This window comes from Salvelinus fontinalis, chromosome 4, assembly GCF_029448725.1.
Source record: "Salvelinus fontinalis isolate EN_2023a chromosome 4, ASM2944872v1, whole genome shotgun sequence".
Classification (NCBI taxonomy): domain Eukaryota; kingdom Metazoa; phylum Chordata; class Actinopteri; order Salmoniformes; family Salmonidae; genus Salvelinus; species Salvelinus fontinalis.
In genome coordinates this window covers 28,095,038-28,121,485 of record NC_074668.1, presented here as the reverse complement: position 1 = coordinate 28,121,485, position 26,448 = coordinate 28,095,038, and the positions used below count along the sequence as shown (strand labels likewise).

General features: G+C 43.9%; 1 protein-coding gene across 2 annotated transcripts in view; it reads right to left on the bottom strand.

Annotated features, from left to right (window-relative positions):
* LOC129853463 (palmitoyltransferase ZDHHC8B-like) overlaps positions 1-26,448 on the bottom strand; it is a 100,353-nt gene that overhangs the window by 22,294 nt on the left and 51,611 nt on the right. For both annotated transcript variants that reach the window (XM_055919529.1, XM_055919530.1), the window contains exons 2-7: positions 7,204-7,325; positions 2,638-2,795; positions 1,794-1,966; positions 1,356-1,458; positions 933-1,024; positions 193-328 (exon numbers count right to left, since the gene is read on the bottom strand). In XM_055919529.1, coding sequence (XP_055775504.1) covers positions 193-328; positions 933-1,024; positions 1,356-1,458; positions 1,794-1,966; positions 2,638-2,795; positions 7,204-7,325 — 784 coding nt within the window. The remainder of the gene's footprint in view (positions 1-192; positions 329-932; positions 1,025-1,355; positions 1,459-1,793; positions 1,967-2,637; positions 2,796-7,203; positions 7,326-26,448) is intronic.

Below are 26,448 nucleotides of genomic sequence, written 5' to 3'. Positions count from 1 at the left end.
GGACTGGGGACAGGGCAGGGTACAGGACAGGGAATAAGGCTAGGAATTAAGTAAAGGCACTGACTAGGAATAGTTCAGTTGAAGAGGACTGGAAAGATGTCTAGGGGAAAGATGGAGAATAGCACTGGGAATAAAACTGTGGATAGAACAGGGCATAAGACTGTTGTGTCTACTGAATGTACTGAATCTTACTTTAGACCGGAGGATACTGGTGTGGATCCCGTTGTCGCTGACCTTGATGCTGATCTGCCTGTCAGAGATGTCTGGTCTGATGAAGGGGGGCTGGATGGAGACAGGGGGCCTCTTCCTGGGGTCCACACCTGTGTACCTGTATAGAGGAGAGGAGAGACAAGAGTTGACTTATCATATGAGAGTTATGTGACAATGACAGAATATGGCAAGACAGCACAAACAGATCTGGGACTCAGGCTATACGGGGGTATTGGGTGCGGCTTCGATGACTGATGACGATTAGAACAAAACTGGTTCATCCCCACCCGGGTATCGTCTCTCTGCGGCTATCTACACTGTTCATTTTAGCAGTGTAATATCTCCCAAAAGGTATTTTTAATCTGGCTGCTGAATATGCGAATATGCGAAAGCGTGTTTGTGCCGTGCTTGATTTCCCCTTCACTGTTGTTCTACAAAGTGATTCAATTCTCCAAGCCATCTGCCTTCCCCCAGGGGTAGCTGGCTTCATCCAGGCAGAACAGAACACACCACACACACACACACACATACGCATACGTACAAAAGCACGTACAAGCGTCTCACTTTGGACATTGTCGCAGTTCTAGCTCAGCAGTCCACTCAGAATGATTACAGCAAAATTGGTACCGTAGCATCCCCCTGGTCGACTTTTTAATGGTCAGTCTGTCCAGCTTCCACCACCACCCACACCCCCTTCACGTAGGAATCCATGTCCTCCTTACCTGGGCACCAAGGGAGCACACAGGACATACTTGATGTTGCCACAGCAACCCTGCGTGAAGGGATTTACTCCTCCGCGGAACTTGCCCGTCACCTGAGGAACAGAATGAGTTGTTAGAGTGAGAGGAAGAGGAGACCCAAGGCCAGAACACACACACACACACACACACACACACACACACACACACACACACACACACACACACACACACACACACACACACACACACACACACACACACACACACACACACACACACACACACACACACACACACACACACCTAGAACTAGCTAGCGGATTTGAGTTGGCAAGTGAAGATGCAATGCTGATATTTTGTCCTGTACGATACATGATATAATGTACTGTATGTGAGTGTGTGTCTGTGTCTCCGTAAGTTGCTCTTGGGCGGGCCCCCTCTCACCTGTTCGTTAGTGGTGCGACCTCTGGCGACAAGGACCATATGGAAGCCTGTCAGGCCCATGACTGGAATGAAGAAGAGCCCTGCTATACACATCACCACCAGACTGGGCACACTCGGTCAAGGCATGCACAACATTTTCTGGACCCATTTTAGCAGCTGCAAACCAACCAGCACTGCCAACAATGGCTGCCACTGAGCCATTCAGACAACCCTTTTAGAGGAACAGGCATTTCTGTACACAACAATCAAACATTTTCATACTCCACCAGCGGGGATGTGATCTTCTGTCAAACCATACAAAATGAGGGGTTCCAGTCTAGTGGTCCATTTTAAATGCTTAGACACACTTTTCCCCAGGCCCTTCAGAACAGAACACAAAAGGCACTAGTTTTGTTATGGGTGAAATAAGACCCGGCTGGCGGCAGTGTGGAAGGATACGTGATGGTAGTGTGCAGCGTGCCCAGCCGCTCCATGTGGTGCAGCACGAACAGTAGGCCGAAGGAGAACACGCCGACCATGTGGATGCTTAGCGACAGCAGGAACAGGAAGAAGTAACGGTAGTTCCTGCGTCCGATGCAGTTGTTCACCCAGGGGCAGTGGTGGTCAAAGTCCTGAGGAGGGACAGAGATATGGATGGGTGTTACACGATGGTCATAGGGCAGAGTGGAGATGAACAAGATCAGACTCTATACTACATGATAAAGCTCTTCAGTGCATTCAAACACTCAACAGAGATGGTTCGATCAGTTCCATCACCTCTGATTGCAAGTCAGATTTCTGAGGTCAGGGATTTTTTACGAAAATCTAATTTAGCTGACTTTGATGTCGTTTTTGGTTGCAGTTGAGTATCTACTGAAGAACACAGCATCGGTGGAAGTGGAAGAAGTGGAAGAAGTTTGGCTGACATATAGTAGGCTACCTCATAACCTTCAGTTCAAAGTCAGATTTGACCCCTTTCATGGAGTGTTAGGCTGTACATGAAAGCGCGAGGCAGAGCCACATCAGTAGGTTACTGGGGGAAGCGACACAGCTGGAGAATGCGACTTCAAATGGGGGAAAAAGTTCTGAAACCAATAGTCTATATTACCGAATACTGCTTGGATATGGTGTAAAACATGATGGAAATCCAATAATGAATAATATTGTTCACAGACAGTTGATTTAAAGGTCTTATCTGTGAAAACATACCAGTCAGTTGAAGTGGTCACAAATAGCAACAAGGCTAACACCACATTGTACTGTGAACAGCTGATTACTGGGCGTTTGAGTGCGTGTGGCTTACCTCCACGCAGTTGTCACACACGCTGCAGTGGGAGCAGCGGGGCGGTCTGTAGAAGTGACAGGTGGCACACCACTTCATCCGGACCTGAATTCCCTTGATCTCCACGTTCTTGTAGAGAGGCGCCCGGAAATCATCGTCCTTGTCCTCGTCCTCCTCCGCTGTGCCGCAGGGAGAACGCACACATCATTAGCAGGAAAGTACACACACACACACACACACACACACACACACACACACACACACACACACACACACACACACACACACACACACACACACACACACACACACACACACACACACACACATAAATCTGATTTATATGATTCCATTTGACAGGGGCAACAGGAGGTAGACTTAAATAAGCTAGCTCCCATGGTTAGCTGTCTGTACAAATGTACATTTTATAGACACAATGCACTTTGTAGCCCACACCTTTGGCATTTAAACAAGGTAGTAAACAGTAATGTTTAAAGCCCAGGAGGCTGGCATTCAGAGAATGACTAAAAATCCCATTCACAACACAACGCTGGTCATTGCACCGCTACGGTCGTTCGGGAAAAGTACCTTTCCACAGGTTTAGTGGATCTATGCACAACTAGTAACTTTAGGCTCAGTGTAATATTTATATTTCTATGTGGATTGTATTGCTCTGGAGAGAGACGGAAAATAACATGTGATGTCTTTCAGTTCATCAAAGAGCCCATTCAACCTTTTACGTTTTAGATGTAAAAGGTAACTGACTGAGAAACTGAATGAAAACATCTCCCCTGCAGGCTGCTCTTTCAAAAACAATCCCCAGCAGACAGATTCATGAGAGGCTTTGTCATCCAATACACAATATAAGGCTTTATATTTCAAGGCTTTATATTCCAGAATAATATCAGCCTTTATATTTGAACTTGGTAGCCACATTCGCTGTACCAGTCAAAAGTTTAGACACACCTACTCATTCAATGGTTTTTCTTTGTTTTTACTATTTTCTACATTGTAGAATAGTAGTGAAGACATCAAAACTATGAAATAACACATATGGAATTATGTAGTAACCAAAAAAGTGTTAAACAAATATATTTTATATTTGAAATTCTTCAAAGTAGATACCCTTTGCCTTGATGACAGCTTTGCACACTCTTGGCATTCTCTCAACCAGCTTCACCTGGAATGCTTTTCCAACAGTCTTGAAGGAGTTCCCACATATGATGAGCACGTGTTGGCTGCTTTTCCTTCACTCTGCGGTCCAACTCATCCCAAACCATCTCAATTGGGGTTGAGGCCGGGTGATTGTGGAGGCCAGGTCATCTGATGCAGCACTCCATCACTCTCCGTCTTGGTCAAATAGAACTTACACAGCCTGGAGGTGTGTTGGGTCATTGTACTGTTGAAAAACAAATGATAGTCCCACTAAGCACAAACCAGATGGGATGGCGTATCGCTGCAGAATGCTGTGGTAGCCATGCTGGTTCAGTGTGCCTTGAATTCTAATTCTAAATCACTGACAGTGTCACCAGCCAAGCACCCCCACATCATCACATCTCTTCCTCCATGCTTCACGGTGGGAACCACACATGCGTAGATCATCTGTTCACTTACTCTGCGTCTCACAAAGACACGGCGGTTGGACTAAAAATCTCCAATTTGGACCCATCAGATCAAAGGACAGATTTTCACCAGTCTAATGTCCATTGCTCGTGTTTCTTGGCCCAAGCAAGTCTCTTCTTCTTGGGCCTCCTGGGTGGGGCAGTGGTCTAGGGCACTGCATCGCAGTGCTAGCTGCGCCACCAGAGTCTCTCGGTTCGCGCCCAGGCTCTGTCGCAGCCGGCCGCGACCGGGAGGTCCGTGGGGCGACGCACAATTGGCCTAGCGTTGTCCGGGTTAGGGAGGGTTTGGCCGGTAGGGATATCCTTGTCTCATCGCGCTCCAGCGACTCCTGTGGCGGGCCGGGCGCAGTGCGCGCTAACCAAGGGAGCCAGGTGCACGGTGTTTCCTCCGACACATTGGTGCGGCTGGCTTCCGGGTTGGAGGCGCGCTGTGTTAAGAAGCAGTGCGGCTTGGTTGGGTTGTGTTTCGGAGGACGCATGGCTTTCGACCTTCGTCTCTCCCGAGCCCGTACGGGAGTTGTAGCGATGAGACAAGACAGAAATTACTAGCGATTGGATACTACGAAAATTGGGGAGAAAAGGGGATACAATTTTTTTTTTTTAAGTCTCTTCTTCTTTCTGGTGTCCTTTAGTTTATTTATTTTATTTTTATTTCACCTTTATTTAACCAGGTAGGCTAGTTGAGAACAAGTTCTCATTTGCAACTGCGACCTGGCCAAGATAAAGCATAGCAGTGTGAACAGACAACAACACAGAGTTACACATGGAGTAAACAATAAACAAGTCAATAACATGGTAGAAAAAAAAGAGAATCTATATACAATGTGTGCAAAAGGCATGAGGTAGGCAATAAATCGAGTAATTACAATTTAGCAGATTAACACTGGAGTGATAAATCATCAGATGATCATGTGCAAGAAGAGATACTGGTGTGCAAAAGAGCAGAAAAGTAAATAAATAAAAGCAGTATGGGGGGTGAGGTAGGTAAATTGGGTGGGTGGTTTACAGATGGACTATGTACAGCTGCAGCGATCGGTTAGCTGCTCGGATAGCAGATTTTTAAAGTTGTTGAGGGAGATAAAAGTCTCCAACTTCAGAGATTTTTGCAATTCGTTCCAGTCGCAGGCAGCAGAGAACTGGAAGGAAAGGCGTCCAAATGAGGTTTTGGCTTTAGGGATGATCAGTGAGATACACCTGCTGGAGCGCGTGCTACGGGTGGGTGTAGCCATCGTGACCAGTGAACTGAGATAAGGCGGCACTTTACCTAATGGTAAACTTTAGTAATGGTTTCTTTGCAGAAATTCGACCATGAAGGCCTGATTCATGCAGTATCCTCCTCTGAACAATTGATGTTGAGTGTCTGTTACTTGAACTCTGTGAAGCATTTATTTGGGCTGCAATTTCTGAGCTGCAGTTAACTCTAATGAACTTATCCTCTGCAGCAGAGGTAACTCTGGGTATTCCTTTCCTGTGGCGGTCCTCATGAGAGCCAGTTTCATCATAGCAATTGATGCTTTTTGTGGCTGCACTTGAAGAAACTTTCAAAGTTCTTGAAATGCTCCGGATTGACTGACCTTCATGACCTCCAATTTGTAAGTCGCTCTGGATAAGAGCGTCTGCTAAATGACTTAAATGTAAATGTAATGTCATGAGGTAATGATGGACTGTTGTTTCTCTTTGCTTATTTGAGCGGTCCTTGACATAATATTGATTGGTCTTTTACCAAATACCAAATACCAAATTTTACCAAATAATCTTCTGTATACCACCCTTACCTTGTCACAACAAAACTGATTGGCTCAAACACATTAAGAAGGAAAGAAACTCCACAAATTAACTTTTAACAAGACACACCTGTTATCTGAAATGCAGTCCAGGTGACTACCTCATGAAGCTGGTTGAGAGAATGCCAAGAGTGTGCAAAGCTGTCATCAAGGAAAAGGGTGGATACTTTGAAGAATCTCCAATATAAAATATATTTAGATTTGTTTAACACTTTTTTGGTTACTACATGATTCCATATGTGTTATTTCATAGTTTTGATGTCTTCCCTATTAATCTACAATGTAGAAAATAGTAAAAATAAAGAAAAGCCCAGGAATGAGTAGGTGTGTCCAAACTTTGGACTGGTACTGTACGTCATACATGATTCACACCAATTAAAGAGAAGGTCACATCGCTCCTAGAAGCAGGAATTTAACTGCAGTTTGTGGAGGCAGAAGGAGTACAATTATCCATGTGGCCACAGGCATCTTACTATAGTGGGCATACGTTTCTCTCTATAACACTCGATCTCTCTCTATAAAACTACTGCTGCTCGCCCCTCCATCTCCATAACAACCACAGTGAGGAGAGACCAGAAGGACACTGTCACTTCAGGGACATAAACAGTAACCTGCCTGTGCCATATGTGCCCTAGTAATTGTTACCTGTTTATGAGGGGAAGAGAATTTCTTAAAGACACGTGCTTATCATTTTACAATCACATTACAACCATCAGGTGTAAATGGACCGCATTCAACGATCATTACTAAACATAGGGGCCAGGCTGTCCTCCAGGAGAACGCATTGGGGACATATAATGTGCCACAGTGCAGATTCTACAGTGAACGACACACACACAGTGTTTCCCTTCCTTTACTGTTATTAACAGCTGACTGACATCAAGTACTGGCAGTCATTTTCCTAAGACGGCAGCGGGTATCTTTAGCCTCGACCAGGGCTTGGTCGCTCAGTCACAGGCCTGTATGTAATGCACAGCCTGGTGCAGAGAGGGCACAGTTATTTTCTCCAACAGGTTGTCTTTTTAAGCTAATGGGTACTGAGAAAACAGATATGAGCAAGAGAGAGAAAAAGAGAGAGAAAAAGAGAGAGAGAAAAAGAGAGAGAGAGAGAAAAAGAGAGAGAGAAAAAGAGACCCATTTATCTCTTACAGACCAATACTGTCAGTGGTAAGGGCACTGACCTCTGGGGAAGACTCCAGGGTCCATGAAGGTAGCCATGCTGAAGTTTGCCAGCACAAAGAGGAAGACGACGCCATTGTAGAGAGGCACAGCGGGGGAGATCGCCTTGGTCAACCAGGGGCACCTGCAGAGGAGAGAGAGAGAGGACAGCCGTTAGGATCCTCCACTCATAGTTCATTCATTATTGACGTACCAAACATGTATGCACACTTGGATGCGCACATATGCACACACACACACACACACACACACACACACACACACACACACACACACACACACACACACACACACACACACACACACACACACACACACACACACACACACACACACACACACACACACACACACACACACACACAAATATATTGTCAAATACCGATACATACTGATAGAGGCATGTAATCAGCCTTTGAAATTAGGGATGGAGGGAGGGGATGCAAATAGGTGACTGCTGCACACCCCTCCCCCTCCTTACCCACCCCATCACCTCTACCACACACACCACCTCACAGAGCCTCACCCACACACAGTCAGCAGTGCAAGCAAGATTTTCAGCATCTTTAATCCCACGCAAATGGGAAAACAGCAAGCCTTGCAAAAAGGCGGACATGGTGTAAAGCTGGAATTGCTTCTTCGCCTCTCGAGATTCAGAAATAATAGCAATGGCATCATCAGCTATGCATGGGACAAATCAGATCTCCTCTCAGCCTCAGCTATGTCAATGAGAGATGATTACACATGAGGACAGGACGATACTGGAGTCCAGAGCTGCGCTATATTACAATGTCTAACATTTCCTGGAATTAGAGAGGAAGTTGCAGACAAATAGACTGGACAGGGAGAAAGACAGACAGTTGGCAGAGGTAGTGTGTTGTTGTTGTGGATGGTACACACAACCTAACATGCTACCTCACTACATCAGGCTCCAAGGTTTTCCAGAAATCATGTTTGAAAGATTGCTGGAATCAGGGGGGAATTAACAGAAAATCTCAGAATCCCCATTACTGGGATTTATGGAAAACCTAGTCCAGGACTAAAACCGAATCACTTAGACATTTTGTGTGTCAAGCTTGACTTTATCCACAGGCTTATTCATCATCACGTACTGGGAAATATGCACAGATACCTGCAACAATGCTGCTTTCAAGAATACCAATTAAGTTTTTTAGCACTGCTCTCATCTTCAATGGATATGTGGGCTGAAATGTCAAGACATTTTATTGACCCAGGAAAGGTCTCTATGCCTCGTCGTTTCTGCAGGGTCTCCCTCTAGAGGCCCACCTGAGCCACAATGCAGAGCCGGTTAACTGTAGTCAGCCATAGACAGAAAGTAAGAAAGAAAGACTGGGTTTTCTGTGGCTGTAAATGAGTGAGTGGTGTTAGTGTACACAAAATGAATAAATTAAATGTCTCCTGGGGGAGGCAGCGGTTTCGAGGAAGCACCCCTCTTCGATCATGCCCGCTCGATCAGCGTTACTGCTTTACACACACAGTGCACAGACACTGTATGTACACATGCGGACACACACACACCAGACACACACACACACACACAGGTACACACAGCAACAAATTCCTGGTATCTGTTCATGGCGATGATCCTCTTTCCTTCCTTGCCTCTCCCTCCCCCCTATGCTCTGTTCAATTATTCAGAGTGGAGGCTGTACTGTAGGTAGGAGAACGGGCTGCTGTGCTAGCAGGCCTGGGGGAGCATGGCCACAGTCACAGTGAGCTCCAGCGCCCAGCGCCCAGCCTCAGCTCTGGGGGAGGGCCAGTCAGCCAGCAACAGGGACCAGAATTACCACCTGTATCAGTGCCCATATGTAGGTAATATCTTCCCACAGCTGCTGTGAGTGTGGTAAAGCAAAGCTATACCATGTGGGGAACACCAAGGAGGGCAGTATAGGGAGAGAGGGAGAGAAAGTCGTATAGGAGTACAGTCCACTGGTCGACCCCTGCCTTGCTTTAACCTAATAATAATAATAATAATAATAATGATTATACATACAGCCTAGAGCTTTACAGTGGTTTAATGTGTGTGACCCAGCTTGGCCTTTGACATAACCCATCGGCAATGGTGTGTGTGTATGTGTGTGTGTGTGTGTGTGTGTGTGTGTGTGTGTGTGTGTGTGTGTGTGTGTGTGTGTGTGTGTGTGTGTGTGTGTGTGTGTGTGTGTGTGTGTGTGTGTGTGTGTGTGTGTGTGTGTGTGTGTGTGTGTGTAAGCACCCGTGTGTGTGAGAGAGTGACCCAGCTCGACATTTAACCCCCGTCCCCCCGTCTGCTATAGAGAAACTAACCGTGGCGGTCCGAGTCAAACACTGTCACAGGGTGAGACAGTACAGCTGTGGCCGGCTGGCTAGCTGGCTGGATGGCCCATGCAGATGCAACCAAGAGTGAAACAATCCAGAGCTTTGTCTGTCAGTGAACTGCGTGAGGATAGAACACAAACAGCAGCCAGGGATGCAGGGGAAAAGATAGGTTAGTCAGCCCCACCAATACTAATGATCTCTCCTCTCACATGACAACACCATACAGTACTTAGCCTACTCACTTCTAACAACATGGGTTCAGTTGGGTGGTAACAGAACATAGATTGACTAAGTTCTACCAAAGTAACTTGGGAGACATAGTCTGGAAGACGTTAGTTTAGCTTCAAATAAATGATCAGGGAAAAGCAACACATTTTAGCAGCTATTCCCCCACCAATAAAATCTCTGGACTATGAATGATGTGTTTTGCCCACAGTGATAATAACAAGGAGAGAGCCAAACCAAGCACAACCATTTCAGCTGAAAGAGCATTTTAAGAGCCCAGGAGCAGACCACACAGTGGGTGGAAAATGTGATTCAGAGACATTTGTTAATTAAGTGGCAACAACGCCAATCACAAGTCTGCTTTACAGTAAACGTAGGCACAATGCTAAAAATAAAGTAACAAATTACACAAGTTGTCAAAAGTTTAAATGAAGTTTTCCCTGCATTGGCGAATAACTGAATCTATTTTACCTTTAACAGGGAGTCCCACTGACACCAATGTCTCTTTGGGCCCTGCATCTTACAATTACACAACAAATTACACATAGGCAATACACCAGAAAGCAATACAAACAGAATACAAAAATACTAAACACACTCATGAAAAAGAATCCCATTCCTCAAAGAGGTCTTCAAATCAACACTGAACTGCCCGAAAGGCACCAATGCATCCAGGTGTAGGGAACTCTGAAGATTGTTCCGTACATGGGTTGCAAAACCAGTCACCCATGATAAAACTAAGTGCACTATGGTAAACTGCATCCAAGGGCTTTAATGAAGTGGCAGCTGCATTCATGTAGATGATGTTGCCATAGTCTAGTACCGAAAGCAGTGTTGGGGAAGCTACTCTGAAAATATAGTTTAAAAAGTTACCAATTACATCATACTGGAAGAAGTTAATAAGTTATCATTTTGTCAATTTGAAATGTCAGACAACAAATTGCTAGGTCAGATAACTTTGGAGTCCTACTTTTACAGAATGTGTACTTTAGCTTATTAAACACAAAAACTATGTTTCAAGTGAGCATTATGCAGGTCTGACGCTCGAAAAAGAATGGAAATGATTGCCTACTTCATCCATATTTGATTTGATTTTTGCTAAGAAAAGTAGTGTTTAGTTCCAGTAGTTAGATACACCACTACATTGAAAAGAAAACAAGTGAAAACACTACCTAGTGTCACGTTCCTGACCTGTTTTCCTTTTTCTTGTATTTATTTAGTTGGTCAGGGCGTGAGTTGGGTGGGTTTGTCTATGTTTGATTTTCTATGTTGGGATGTTTGTGTTCGGCCGGGTATGATTCTCAATCAGAGACAGCTGTCAATCGTTGTCCCTGATTGAGAATCATACTTAGGCAGCCTGGGTTTCACTTGTGTTTTGTGGGTGTTTGTTTCCGTGTCTGTGTTTGTTGCACCACACGGTACTGTATCGGTTTATGCACTTGGTTTATTTGTTTTGTAATTCAGTATTCAGTTTTGTTTTAATAAATCATTATGAACCTTAACCATTCTGCGTATTGGTCCGATCCGTCTTGCCTCTCCTCGTCCGAGGAGGAGGAAGAATATGACGATAGCCGTTACACCTAGATTATAATTTAGTTCAACTACCACCAAACTACTGCAAAACGTAGTTCAATTATAACTTGAACTACATGTATTTCACTATTCCCCAACACTGACCGGAAGGAACGTGGACTGAATGATCTGCTTTCTACTATTTAGTGAGCGGCATGACTTATTTCTATAGAAGCCCATTTTTATTCTCAACTTCTTAGTTAACTTTTTAAAAAGACAGAAATCATTAGTCATTTACAGTCAACCTTGAGGTTTACTCTAATATGGTTAGATGAACTCTTATAGCATTAAATCATTAGTCAGGCTAGAAGCCCACTGCACACTGCTGGTGCCAAAAGTGTTCTAATGTAATGAGTCTGGCTCTAGAACCTGCTCACGTAATTTCAACATCTAGCTTGGTTTTAGGTCATCTGTATATGAAGTGTACAAACAATGATCAAGGGATGAGCACCACACCACACACTCTAGATTCCATCTGCACATATTGGTTTAAATGTGGGAATTCTGACAGCAAGCCATTGCTACATTCAAAGAAAGGCCTGATTCCTCAGAGACCTGCCCATTGTGAGTGTTAATGTACCTCCCAGATCCCCTCTTAAGCCTCACCTTGCTCCAGGAGGGGAACAAGGCCCCTATTGAGGTTTACCAAAGGACACAGTGACATCATCATAAACCTCACTCAGTGTCAGCTTAGGGTCAATATAGATATTCACATTATAGAATCCCCCTACCTCAGCTCAGGGACATATATCACATAATATAACCTAATTTCACTGGCAGACTCCAGTTGATGTTTGTCAGTATCGTTCTTGCCTATTAAGATGGAGACTTTACAATTATAAAATCCTGTCTACTGCAAACTGCAATGTCACCCACCTTTCTAACTGCAATGGAAAACCTGAAAGTCAAAAGTTCTGAGATCTTAGAGTAGTAATTAGCATAAGTACTACAAAAACAACACAAATTCTCATTTATTTATTCACTTTGATGGGTGGTGGCGTGATGCCTGATGGGATTAGTTTGTTGTATGGTAGTCAAGCTCTCTAATGTTCCGTTCAGGCACTACGATATAGATTGGATTCTAGCAAGACATCTATCCCCCACATCCCACAACCATTTGACTACACAAATCTGGTAGTCAGTTCATTTCCATGCTTTAGATTTGAGCGGAAAGCTGCCGGTTTTGAAGCTGCTCTTATCTGCTGGAGTGGTTCTGGGAGGGGGAAATGTATAAGCGCAACGTCTGAAAAACCATCAAAAGGGAACAGCGTGTCAACCTGGAGTGCTTTCTGCATCCTTTCACCTGAAATAGAAACAGAAACAGCGGCAGCCAGGTATGACTTGCTTCCTCATCCCAACCAAACACTGAGGAGGAAACGTTAGACATCTTAACTACATGACTGGCTCTATTGTGACTAGATTTACAAGAAAACTATAATCAAATCACAAAATAATCCTTTGAAAATGTAAATCTAGTTACATCCCCTGCCCATTGTTAGTGAAGGCATTTGAGGGTGGCACCACTCTTGCCTTGGGCAGAGAGAGAAGCGCTGGTGGGGTTATTGCAGGGCTCCACTCTCCAGTTCACTAATTCATCATTTGCAGAGTATGCTGGTCCATTGAGGACACAGAGATGTCTGTCTGTCTGTGGGATTTTTGTGGGATTGTTCTCTCATTAATTAAAGTGTTAGTTAGGGTCGTCCCAGTGGGCCGCAGATGGACACCCTGTGTTCCTCCAGACTGCCCACTGCCCACTTATGTCCTGGGATGGCCAGGCTCAGGCCTCACCACCCTACAATGCCAACCCAGAGGCATAGCCACCCTACCAACCCACAGGGTTAGTGCCTGCTCTGAAAGTGCCAGTGCCATTCATCAATAACATTGCTATAGACCAGGTTCATGTCCAGTGGGGATAAAACTATTTGAAACGGTGAGGTACGACCTGAGCGTGGGGTTGTTCAATTTCAAGGTGTGCAGCACAGCACTGATTTTCATATTTGAATCTTTCTCCTCTAATCAGGAACAGATTCAGACCTGAGCGATCAGATGATTGGACTGACTCTCAGGCCAATAACAAAAATGACCCCTGAATACCCCGGCTACCATAACCTCCTGCAATCTCAATCCCAGCTCTTTCAAATCATCAAATCTCTCCTTTTCATCCTCTTTTCATTTCTCTCGTCTCCACCAACAGATCTTTTCCCATCCAGAGAGAGGGAGAGAGAGTCAGAGACAGAGAGCGAGAGCTTTCGCCTTATTGAAGTCATTTTTTACTAGTAATCAAACTCCCACTAACTCTCAGTGCTTAGATAACTGAAGTTTGTATTTGCCCTATAACTGTGGCCCCCTGAGAGCTCGACTCTGCGTCTATAATGGATGCACACTTCTGAGACACACCAGTCTGTGCTCACACACTTCATTAGTATTCCCCACCTACACCAGCGGCTTGGCTGTCAATGGAGACAGCATAGATGTTAAAACAGCCTTTAATATAAATGGGTGACAACGGGTCAGACAAGAAGCAATTCTGCTGATGGGGAGGCGAGGAGATGAGGCCAGGAGCGGAGTTTGTTTACTTGTAAGTTAGCTAGATACTTGAAGCTCATTATTATGCTTGAAATGGCTTTCAGATGAATATAAATGAATGGAAATGGAGCCATTTGAGATCCTCTGGCCGATTAAACTTCCACTTCAGCCATGTATACTAATGACGGGAGCGAGAGAAAGAGAAAGAAAGAGAGAAAGGGAAAGATAAAAAGAAAGAGTGAGAGGAGTGAGAGCGAGAAGGAGTGAGAGAGATAAAGCGAGAGAGCAAGTGAGAGAGAGAAAGAGAGCAATAGAGAGAGCAAACGAGTGAGAAAGAGAGCCTTGGGTAAAGGCTGCTGTTGCTCTATGACTAAGAAGCTAAAATGAGGAAACCTGTGCTGCTGCCGCAGAGAGCACATTGTATTCCAATGTAAAATAAAAATAAATCACATTTACATTGAGACTAAATAAAATGCTTTGCACTGTTGCTTTTTATGCCCTATATTTGAATATTCATAAGCACCTTTTCATCAACTCTAAAGAAAAACTATTAAGGAATAAGAATTAAGGAAAGAAAATGTAATACTGTGACTTGAGGATATTCAAACTCAAGTGATTCAGTAATGGAATCTTAATAAGCATTTGTGTGGTAAACTGTTATGTGATAACACTAGGGATGGGTATCTCTAGATACACTGGCGTGCGAAAGTATTCTCCCCCGCTCATATTTTTCCTATTTGTTGCCTTACAACCTGGAATTAAAATAGATTTTTTTGATTTACACAACATGCCTACCACTTTGAAGATGAAAAATATTTTTTATTGTGAAACAAACAAGAAACAAGACAAAAAAACTGAAAACTTGAGCGTGCATAACTATTCACCCCCCCAAAGTCAATACTTTGTAGAGCCACCTTTTGCAGCAATTACAGCTGCATGTCTCTTGGGGTATGTCTCTATAAGCTTGGCACATCTTGCCACTGGGATTTTTGCTCATTCTTCAAGGCAAAACTGCTCCAGCTCCTTCAAGTTGGATGGGTCCCGCTGGTGTACAGCAATCTTTAAGTCATACCACTGATTCTCAATTGGATTGAGGTCTGGGCTTTGATTAGGCCATTCCAAGACATTTAAATGTTTCCCCTTAAACCACTCAAGTGTTGCTTTAGCAGTATGCTTAGGGTCATTGTCCTGCTGGAAGGTGAACCTCCGTCCCAGTCTCAAATCTCTAAAAGACAAAATGGTTTCCCTCAAGGATTTCCCTGTATTTAGCGCCATCCATCATTCCTTCAATTCTGACCAGTTTCCTAGTCCCTGCCGATGAAAAACATGGTGTCCTCGGGGTGATGAGAGGTGTTGGGGTTGCGTCAGACATAACGTTTTCCTTAATGCCAAAAAAGCTACATTTTAGTCCCATCTGACCAGAATACCTTCTTCCATATGTTTGGGGAGTCTCCCACATGCCTTTTGGCGAACACCAAACGTGTTTGCTTATTTTTTTCTTTAAGCAATGGCTTTTTTTCTGGCCACTCTTCCATAAAGCCCAGCTCTGTGGAGTGTACGGCTTAAAGTGGTCCTATGGACAGATACTCCAATCTTCGCTGTTGTCACGCCCTGGCCTTAGTATTCTTTGTTTTCTTTATTATTTTAGTTAGGTCAGGGTGTGACATGGGTATTTATGTGGGTTTTGTAGTGTCCAGGGTGATTGTAAGGTTTAGGGGGTTTATTTAGAGTAGTTGGGTTTATGTTTAGTATAGTTGTCTAGCTGTGTCTATGTGGTGTGTAGTTGTCTAGGAAAGTCTATGGTTGCCTGAATGGGTTCCCAATTAGAGACAGCTGGTTTCTGTTGTCTCTGATTGGGAGCCATATTTAAGGTAGCCATAGGCTTTAGTTTGTTGTGGGGAATTGTCTATGTTGAACGTTTGTAGCATGGGTGTGTGCACTACGTTTATAGCTTCACGTTTGTTATTTTGGTAGTTAGTAAGTGTTTTTGTTTCGTTTTGCCTTCTTCTATAATAAAAGAAGATGGCTTATTTTCCACATGCTGCGTTTTGGTCCGTCTCTCCTCCACACGATCGTGACAGCTGTGGAGCTTTGCAGCTCCTACAGGGTTATCTTTGGTCTCTTTGTTGCCTCTCTGATTAATTTCCTCCTTGTCTGGTTTGTGAGTTTTGGCGGGTGGCCCTCTCTTGGCAGGTTTGTTGTGGTGCCATATTCTTTCTATTTTTTAATAATGGATTTAATGATGCTCCGTGGGATGTTCAAAGTTTCATATATTTTTATATAACCCAACCCTGATCTGTACTTCTCCACAACTTTGTCCCTGACCTGTTTAGAGAGCTCCTTGGTCTTCATGGTGCCGCTTGCTTGGTGGTGCCCCTTGCTTAGTGGTGTTGCAGACTCTGGGGCCTTTCAGAACAGGTGTATATGTACTGAGATCATGTGACACTTAGATTACACACAGGTGGACTTTATTTAACTAATTATGTGACTTCTGAAGGTAATTGGTTGCACCAGATCTTAATTAGGGGCTTCATAGCAAAGGGGGTGAAGACATATGCACGCACCACTTTTCAGTTAAATGTTTTTACATTTTTTGAAACAAGTAATTTTTTTCATTTCACTTTTGTTTTGTGTATGTCCATTACATGAAATCCAAATGAAAATCTATTTAAATTACAGGTTGTAATGCTACAAAATATGAAAAACAACAAGGGAGATGAATACTTTTGCAAGGCACTGTAACACGCACATGGGGTGTCATTGTTGGCACTTCAGCTTGATGCAGTTTATAGGGAACATGTTTGCCTTTTCCACAGTGGATGACCTCCTCAACTGTGTGTGTGTGCCTGTATTTGTGTAGGCCTGCTGGGCATGATGAGCATAATGCTAACACTCAGAGGTGGGTGACAGGGCCACACACACCGCGCGGCACAGTGGTCCAATGGGTCTCCACGTCTATAAAGACTGAGTCAGGATGAGTAGGTTGTAAAGCAGCACCAGTATGGGGGAGGATGAGGAGGGTGAAGACAGCACCTTACCTCTGAGCCCCCTACCTACTTCCCTTAATCTTCTCAGCTTCCCCCAGCCAGCCCACAGCCCAATAAGCACCACAAGTGGACTCAGACACAACCAGTCTAGGAGTTACTCACCCCGCATGCACGCATGCACACACACACAGACAGACATTAAGCTAAGGACTCTGGGAATAAACACTGGGACTAAACACTGGGACTAAACACCTCCCTCTGCAACTGGATCCTGGACTTCCTGACGGGCCACCCCCAGGTGGTAAGAGTAGGCAACAACACGTCTGCCACGCTGATCAATAACACTGGGGCCCCTCAGGGGTGTCTACTCAGTCCCCTCCTGTATTCACTGTTCACCCACGACTGCGTGGCCAAACACGACTCCAACACCATCATTCAATTTGCTGACGACACAACAGTGGTAGGCCTGATCACCGACAACGATGAGACGGCCTATAGGGTGGTCAGAGAATTGGCAGTGTGGTGCCAGGATAACAACCTCTCCCTCTATGTGAGCAAATGAAGGAGCTGATCATGGGCTATAGGAAAAGGCGGGCCGAACAGGCCCCCATTAACATCGACGGGGCTGTAGTGGAGCGGGTTTGAGAGTTTCAAGTTCCTTGGTGTCCACATCACCAACGAACTATCACGGTCCAAAACACACCAAGACAGCTGTGAAGAGGGCACGACAAAACCTTTTCCCCCTCAGGAGACTGAAAAGATTTGGCATGGGTCCTCAGATCCTCAAAAGGTTCTACAGCTGCACCATTGTGAGCATTCTGACTGGTTGCATCACCGCCTGGTATGGTAACTGCTCAGCATATGATCATAAGGCGCTACAGAGGGTAGTGCGAACGGCTCAGTACATCACTGGGGCCAAGCTTCCTGCCATCCAAGACCTATATAATAGGCGATGTCAGAGAAAAGCCCATAACACTTCAGTCACCCAAGTAATAGACTATTTTATTTGGTACTGCACGGCAAACAGTACCGGAGGGCCAAGTCTAGTACCAAAAGGCTCCTCAACAGCTTCTACCCCCAAGCCATAAGACTGCTGAACAATTCATAAATTCGCCACCGGACAATTACATTTTTTGTTTGTTTGTTTGTTTGTTACCTATCCGTAGTCACTTCGCCCCCACCTACATGTACAGATTACCTGAACTATCCTGTACTCCCGCACACTGACTCGGTACCGGTGCTCCATGTTTTTAGCCTCGTTATTGTTATTGTTATTGTGATACTTTTAATTATTACTTTTTATTTTAGTCTACTTGGTAAATATTTTCTTCTTCTTGAACTGCACTGTTGGTTAAGGGCTTGTAAGTAAGCATTTCACGCATGTGACAAATAAAGTTTGATTTGATTTGCTTTTGACACGCGCGTACACACACACACCCTTCATGTAGAGAGACATTCCACTGATCCTCCTCTGTAAGACGCCTGTTTCCTTGATGAAATGAAATACACATCCACCTGTATGTAATAAACATGACAATCAATGTCCCTTCTCTTGATGAAAACCATATTCCATTGCCCTGAAGCTAACACACATGCCCATGTTAGACTGCATCTGGTCTAATCTACCTTAGAGGGAATGACCAATGAGGGCATCTGAGGCATGTCCTGTATTTGACCATGGCAACAAGCTGTGTCCCAAATGGCACCCCATGGGCCCTGCACGATATAGGGAAAAGGGTGCAAGGGCCCCGGTCAAAAGTAGTGCACTATCTAGGGAATAGGGTGCCAGTTGGGACGAACACCAAGAAAACCAGAGGTCAATTGGAATAAAGTGAGAGCTTAAGCAGAAGTCACTGTGGCTTAGCTCTGGCTGGTAAATATGTGGAAGTATTTAGACCACAGTAGCAAGGTCAAATAGTCTCACTGCCCTCCCTGCCACAAGTGTGCTGTAACCCCATCTGGGCAGAATGCACCATGGGGGATTCTGCAAATATAGAGACCACCAGCCACACAATTTGGTCCTCTCTCTCGCAATTTGCCTGGCTGACAAATAGGGTGTGAGCCATGCCTGTTGTACATATTTGCGTAGCAGAAGTTGGCTTACCTAGCTTCACATTCCTCACCACTCTTATTCTAAACCCAGACTGCAGGCAGTTGATGGGCCTGCTGCATGTATGGGCCACTGTCAGACCCCTGAGAGTTATATCTGACTAAACCAATGTCCAGATTCCATCAATCTTATCTCTTCACCTTACTCCGAGGCCATCATTTAAATAAAAAAAGTGGAACAAATGAAAACGAATGGCAGAATTCAAGTTGAACCTGTCCTAAGGCTGCCATGTGTACTGGGTCTTTTCCACGTCAAAGTTCTCTTATCTAGTCATCCGGTGCTCAACAAAGTTCCAGAATAGTTTCACTTTCATTAAAATATAATTTTCTGCTGCTTCCATACTCCTACTACTGGGTTGGGTGTGCTGTGCTCTGCAATACTGAGTTCTCCAACCCAGTAGCAGGAGCAGGGAAGCAACTAGAAATTATATTTCAGTGAAAGTGAAACGATTGACTGCTACTCTGTGATGCTGTGACCTTTGGCCCAATGCACCGCCCCCCCTCCTAATGCCACTCTTATCCCTCTAACTCCCCGCCTCCTCTCACACAATCATGACTGTTATGGATTTTATCTCCCATTGACATCTGCGAGCCATTCCGTGCAAGCGAACAAGGTCAGACCAATTCTCCAGCCACATCCTGCAGGAAACTGAGATTGAGCAGGACAGGACTGCCCCTGCAGTATACACTCTCCCATCTCTCATACTGGCCGCTAGCAGTCTGTAGTATACTTAAATACTGTGTTTATGTAGTACAACTGTAGAACAGAGGAGATCAGAATGATCTGTCTCCCTATGATAGGGACAGCATGAGGGAGATGTTAATCAGTGTCTTTCATGCACAAACAAACCACAGTTATGATGAAATCAAATCAAAGTTTATTGGTCGAGTACACAGATTTTGATCGCAAATGCAGCGAAATGCTTGTGTTTCTAGCTCCAACAGTGCAACAATACCTAGCAATTCCAAACAATACACACATAATCTAAAAAGTAAAAATAAATAAATAAAGACATCTCAGAACGAGCAATGTCAGAGTCTGAAATATATATACATTACACGACCAAAAGTATGTGGATACCTGTCGAACATCTCATTCAAAATCATGGGCATTAATGTGGATTTGGTCCCCCCTTCGATGCTATAACAGCCTCCACTCTTCTGGCAAGGCTTTCCACTAGATGTTGGAACATCAATTAGCCTTTTAAAATGATAAACTTGGATTAGCTAACACAACGTGCCATTGGAACACAGAAGTGATGGTTGCTGATAATGGGCCTCTGTAGGCCTATGTAGATATTCCATAGAAAAATCTGCCGATTCCAGCTACAATAGTCATTTACAACATTAACAATGTCTACACTGTATTTCTGATCAATTTGATGTTATTTTAATGGACAAACAATTTGCTTTTCTTTCAAAAACAAGGACATTTCTAAGTGACCTCAAACTTTTGAATGGTAGTATACGCTGCTCCTACTGTTCATTTTCTGCCACTTTATTCCTAGTTATATGTACATATCTACCTAAATTACCTCATACCCCTGCACATCGACTCAGTGCTGCTACCCCTTGTACATAGCCAAGTTACCGTTACTCATTGTGTACTTATTAACACGTGTTTTACTTTTCTATTATTTCTCTATTTTCTTTCTCTCTGCATTGTTGGAAAGGGCCCATTAGTAAGCCTTTCAATGGAAGTCTACACCTGTTGATTACAAAGAATGTGACGAATAACATTTGATTTGATTTAATGAACTGTTCATCAATCAGCTTAATGTATACAAAAGAGGCCGTGGCCTGCTAGCAGGAGCAGCGGCAGACTAACGAAAACACAGGGTGGGGGTTGACACTGTCAGACAGACGAGTGAAGGGTCTACTCTAACGGTAAAAATCACCCATGTTCACTCTTCATCTCTCTCATTTCTCAAGACAGACAGACTTAATCACTCACTCAGAAAAGAAGAGCTCCACTCAGAGGAAGCAGAACCCTGGTCTGCAGATGATACGAGGTAACTGATGGCTGATTCTTTGGCGAGATGAAGGCGTGAACGTTGCGAGGAAGGGCCAAGCTTTAGGACACAGCTCAATGCAATGTAGCTGCAGAGTGAGAGAGAGAGGGATGGAGGAATACACATCCACATTGAGTCACACCTTAAGCTCAGCCAAGCCAAGTGCTCAATACTGGTTTAATATAGGCCTACTCTACAGGATGTATATATTTTTTAAAGGGGGGGTTTATCTTTATTAGATCTTCGTTAGATCTTTATTCCTTTCTAGTGGATTTATCGTGATTTGATATAACAGCGAGGATTACCATATTTCAAAAGACATTTAATGGGAGATGCAAATTTTGCCCAGGAATATGGAATGCAGCCTATGGTATAATTTTAAGTGTTTAACTATATGAAGCTAATAACACCATAATTTCCAGACCTCGTTCTAAACCCCCACCATGTGCCTAGTTAAATAAAGCTTAATTCAAAAAAGTAAAAACGTGGAAGAGATTTAAACCACTAATACCCTCATCGCTCGACCACACTCCCACAATGAAACACTAGATGATGTTCTGACGGTCTCACTACAGCCCTGTAGCGCTGGCCCAATAACCAAACCTAGCCCCTGCCCCCTATCCACATGCCTGGGTTGGGCTGGAGGGAGTGGGCGAGAGATAAAAGAGCCTCCATCCATGGTGGTGTTTTTGTCTTACTTATAAACACATTATACTATGCTATTATATTCAGTTATGTTATGTAGAATACTGTCATTATGTGACCTTGCAGACATTGATTCAGTTTTGATCTAACTTTATTCAAACGTGCACCATTATCCTGAGTAGCCTGTTCTCTACTCGTGGAGAATGCGCAGAACGTGATACGCACAGTTGCAGAAGCTTCACTCAGAAAGAGGCGGAAACAGTCACTCCGAAGGAAGAAATTACTGCTAGAACCTCCGCCCACCAACCCCAGGCCATTCCGTGTTGGCTCTTCATCCATCATGAGTCCTGAGCTAAGGCAGGTGCATTCCCTAACCCTCCCCAAGAGAGACAGACAGTCTCTCTCTCTCTCTCAAGACACACACACATCCAGCCCTGGGGAAGATTACACATGCACACAGACACACAGCGAGAAGGATGGGAGGTATCAAAAGAGATTGGGGATAGCAGCTCTCTGATTTTCTCTGATCATTTTCCTCCACTCTCGTTCCTCTCCACACATATACAGACCTTATTTGCTGAGTACGTGTTACATGCCATTGAAGTAAGGGCCACATTGGGGAACAAAGCAGTCCTTTGACAGAGCGAGCTGCAACAAGACACATCAATGAATCCATTTAGCAATTAAGCCTGGCAGTGTTGGTATGGGAGAGCTCCCAGGACTGCAATGTTCCCTGTTTCCTCAATGGAAATGCAGAGGATAGGAGAAGGGGTTTGTTTGGTGGGAAACAAAAGGGGTGTGTCAATAAACAGAGCTGGCACAGGATGTTCTCTCTCTGTAGTCCAGAACCACACTCAGTTACACTGAGAAATGAAATGACAACACAGATATGACTGCATATTCATAGCGAAAGGGAAAACATTTTTTTTATCAAGGGAGCCCAATTGAAACCAGGGTCTCATTTTCAATGGTGCCCTGATACCATAAAGTAAAATATAAAACACATATAACTTGATACAATAACAAGTAAATTACATTAGAACATCACTAACATTACAGTCCTCATAAACACGTTTGATAGTGAAGTGCTTCAATATGTGACATTTTTTAAGTGTCAATGCGTTAAGTACTGAGTTGCATGTATTGAGTGCATCATCTCTGTCAGAGAGATGGGGGGTGGTGCCCTTGACCATCCAGGGTACCAACAGGACAGAGCTGGATGGGTGGAGTTGACACTCATCTCTCCTACCTGGCCTGGGTCAAGTTCCTGACCAAGCCCCTAAAGAGCCTATCCACTATAGCTCTGTTAATAGGGCCTATATCTGCAAGGCCACATAAACAGTACCAGTCAAAAGTGTGCAAAGCTGTCATCAAGGCAAAGGGTGGCTACTTTCAAGAATCTAACATTTTAAATCTATTTTGATTTGTTTAAACACTTTTTTGGTTACTACATTATTCCATATGTGTTATCTCATAGTTTTGATGTATTCACTTATATTCTACAATGTAGAAAATAGTCCAAATAAAGAAAAACCCTTGAATGAGTAGGTGTGTCCATGCTTTTGACTGGTACTGTATAAACGTGCCGTGTCTGTCTGTTGAAACGTAAGAGGAATGGATTGCACAGAGGAGCATAAATACATGGCGGTGGTGGTGGCAAGAGGAGAAGACATGATACAGCGTTAGCAGTCAGTCCCTACCTCTACTCATTGGCTCTAACCCTTTAAGGTTTGCAGATCTGAACATTCTGGAAAGGTAAAAGCAGGGTAATTGTGGATCTTCAACCATATTGCTTACAACTTACAGACTGCAAACAGTGAAGGGTTAGGGCCAAGAGGAAGTGGTAGGCAGGGAATTGGCAATTACTGGCTGTTTAGTATGGGAGTCAAAGAATGGACTGGCCATGCTTGCCTTTAAAAGCCTGGTTCCTGATTAAAAGGATTACTGTGGATGCCTCTAGATGAAAGACCTGCTTGGGTTTGATAAACACTTGGGTTTTACCATCTGGCCTGCGATTGCCTGCGAGGTGACTTTATTATTCCTCAGACAGGCCAGAGAATAGTGACTCCTAAGGAAATTGTGGAGCAATATGTAGCTAAGGGCCAAGGCTAAGATGCTTAGGGGCCCACCACCACTCTCCAATTCACAATGGCACCCTTTTCCCGATGTAAGGCTCTGGTCAAAACTAGTGCACTGTATAGGGAATAGAGTGCCATTTAGGATGCACCCCGGGAGCTCTGAGGAGAAAGCCCAGCTGTGCTGCAGGATAAACAGTGATGTCAGTTAACAGCAAATTCAATCAGAGGGCCACTGTGCCCGTCAACCAAGCTTTTTACTACAACAAAATCTATGCCTTTAGGAACCAGATCCCTTTATTAAACCGTTGAGTGATGCCTGGGCATGAATACTGCTGAATGTCTGAATGTAATTCAAATGAATGTGCTTGAGTATGTGACAGTGCATCAGAATGAAGACTGATGATCTTCATCAAGATGGCTCTGTGCTTCTCCTTAGAGAGTCAAGTTCCCTGTCATATTCACATGAGAGGAGAATGCATAAATGAATGAATAGACAAGTCAGGAATATGGCAAATGCACAGTTTCATTCCATTGCCCAGCAGTATGGCATATACACCACATGGCAAAAGTACACTACCGTTCAAAAGTTTGGGCTACCTTAGAAATGTCCTGGCAGCTTCATTAATAAATAGTACTCGCATCAACGTCAACAGTGAAGAGGCGACTCCGGGATGCTGGCCTTCTAGGCAGAGTTGTAAAGAAAAAGCCATATCTCAGACAGGCCAATAAAAAGAAAAGATTAAGATGGGCAAAAGAACACAGACACTGGACAGAGGAACTCTGCCTAGAAGGCCAGCAGTCTGGAGATCTTCAGTTTCTTGGCAATTTCTCACATGGAATAGCCTTCATTTCTCAGAACAAGAATAGACTGGCAGGTTTCAGAAGAAAGTTCTTTGTTTCTGGCCATTTTGTGCCTGTAATCGAACCCACAAATGTTGATGCTCCAGATACTCAACTAGTCTAAAGAAGGTCAGTTTCATTGCTACTTTAATCAGAACAACAGTTTTCAGCTGTGCTAACAAAAGTGCAAAAGATTTTCTAATGATCAGTTAGCCTTTTAAATTATAAACTTGGATTAGCTAACACAACGTGCCATTGGAACACAGGAGTGATGGTTGCTGATAATGTCCCTCTGTGCGCCTATGTAGATATTCCATTTAAAAGAATCTGCCGTGTCCAGCTACAATAGTCATTTACAACATTAACAATGTCTACACTGTATTTCTGATCAATTGGATGTTATTTTAATGGATCAAAAATGTGCTTTTCTTTCAAAAACAAGGACATTTCTAAGTGACCCCAAACTTTTGAACGGTAGTGTATGTGGACACCTGCTCGTCAAACATCTCGTTCCAAAATCATGGGCAATAATATGGAGTTGGTCCCCCCTTTGCTGCTATAATAGCCTTCACTCTTCTGGGAGGGCTTTCCACTAGATGTTGGAACATTGCTATGGGGACTTGCTTCCATTCAGCCACAAGAGCATTAGTGAGGCCCATTAGTCCTCCTCCACCAAACTTCACAGTTTACACTAAGCATTCGGGCAGGGAGCGTTCTCCTGGCATCCGCCAAAACCAGATTCGTCCCTCGGACTGCCAGATGGTGAAATGTGATTCATCACTCCATGGCGGCGAGCTTTACACCAATCCAGCCGACGCTTGGCATTGCACATAGAGATCTTAGGCTTGTCAGTCATGGAAAGCCATTTCATGAAGCTCCCGAAGAACAGTTCTTGTGCTGACGTTGCTTCCAGAGGCAGTTTGGAACTCGGTAGTGAGTGTTGCAACTGAGGACAGATGATTTTTACGCACTACGCGCTTCAGCACTTGACGGTCCCATTCTGTGAGCTTGTGTGGCCTACCACTTCGCAGCTGAGCTTTTGTTGCTCCTAGACTTTTCCACTTCACAATAACAGCACATACAGTTGACCAGGTGGGGGAGATATTATTGAAAAATGTATTGGTCCATTATCTTTCATACATACTTTCTATTCGGTTTTAGTCGTTTAAGTTTACACTGGAAACGTTTTATATCCCAAAATGTGATTAACAAAAAATAAATACAGTACCAGTCAAAAGCTTGGACACACCTACTCATTCAAGGGTTTTTCTTTATTTTTTACTATTTTCTACATCGTAGAATAATACTCAAGACATCAAAACGATGAAATAACACATATGGAATCATGTAGTAAGCAAAATGTATTTTGTATATTTGAGATTCTTATAAGTAGCCACCCTTTGCCTTGACGATGGCATTGCACACTCTTGGCATTCTCTCAAACAGTTTCAATAGGTAGTCACCTGGAATGCATTTCAATTAACAGGTGTTCATTTGTTGTTAAAAGTTAAATAGTGGAATTTCTTTCCTTCTTAATACGTTTGAGCCAATCAGTTATATTGTGACAAGGTAGAGTTGGAATACAGAAGATAGCCCTATTTGGTAAAAGACCAAGTCCATATTATGGCAAGAACAGCTCAAATAAGCAAAGAGAAACAACAGTCCATCATTACTTTAAGACATGAAGGTCAGTCAATCCAGAAAATTTCAATAACTTTTAAAGTTTCTATAAGTGCAGTAACGACTTTGATGAGGCCGATGTGAAGGATATACTGCTTCCTCGGGAACAGGCCCCGATCCCCGTGATCTGCGTGAAGACGAGGCAGAGAAAGAGGGGCTGAAGGGCGGGCTGCCTTCTGAGAATTCGTAGGCGATCGAATAAACTCGCGCTTCCCTCCATTCTGCTAGCACACGTGCAATCCTTGGAGAACAAAATT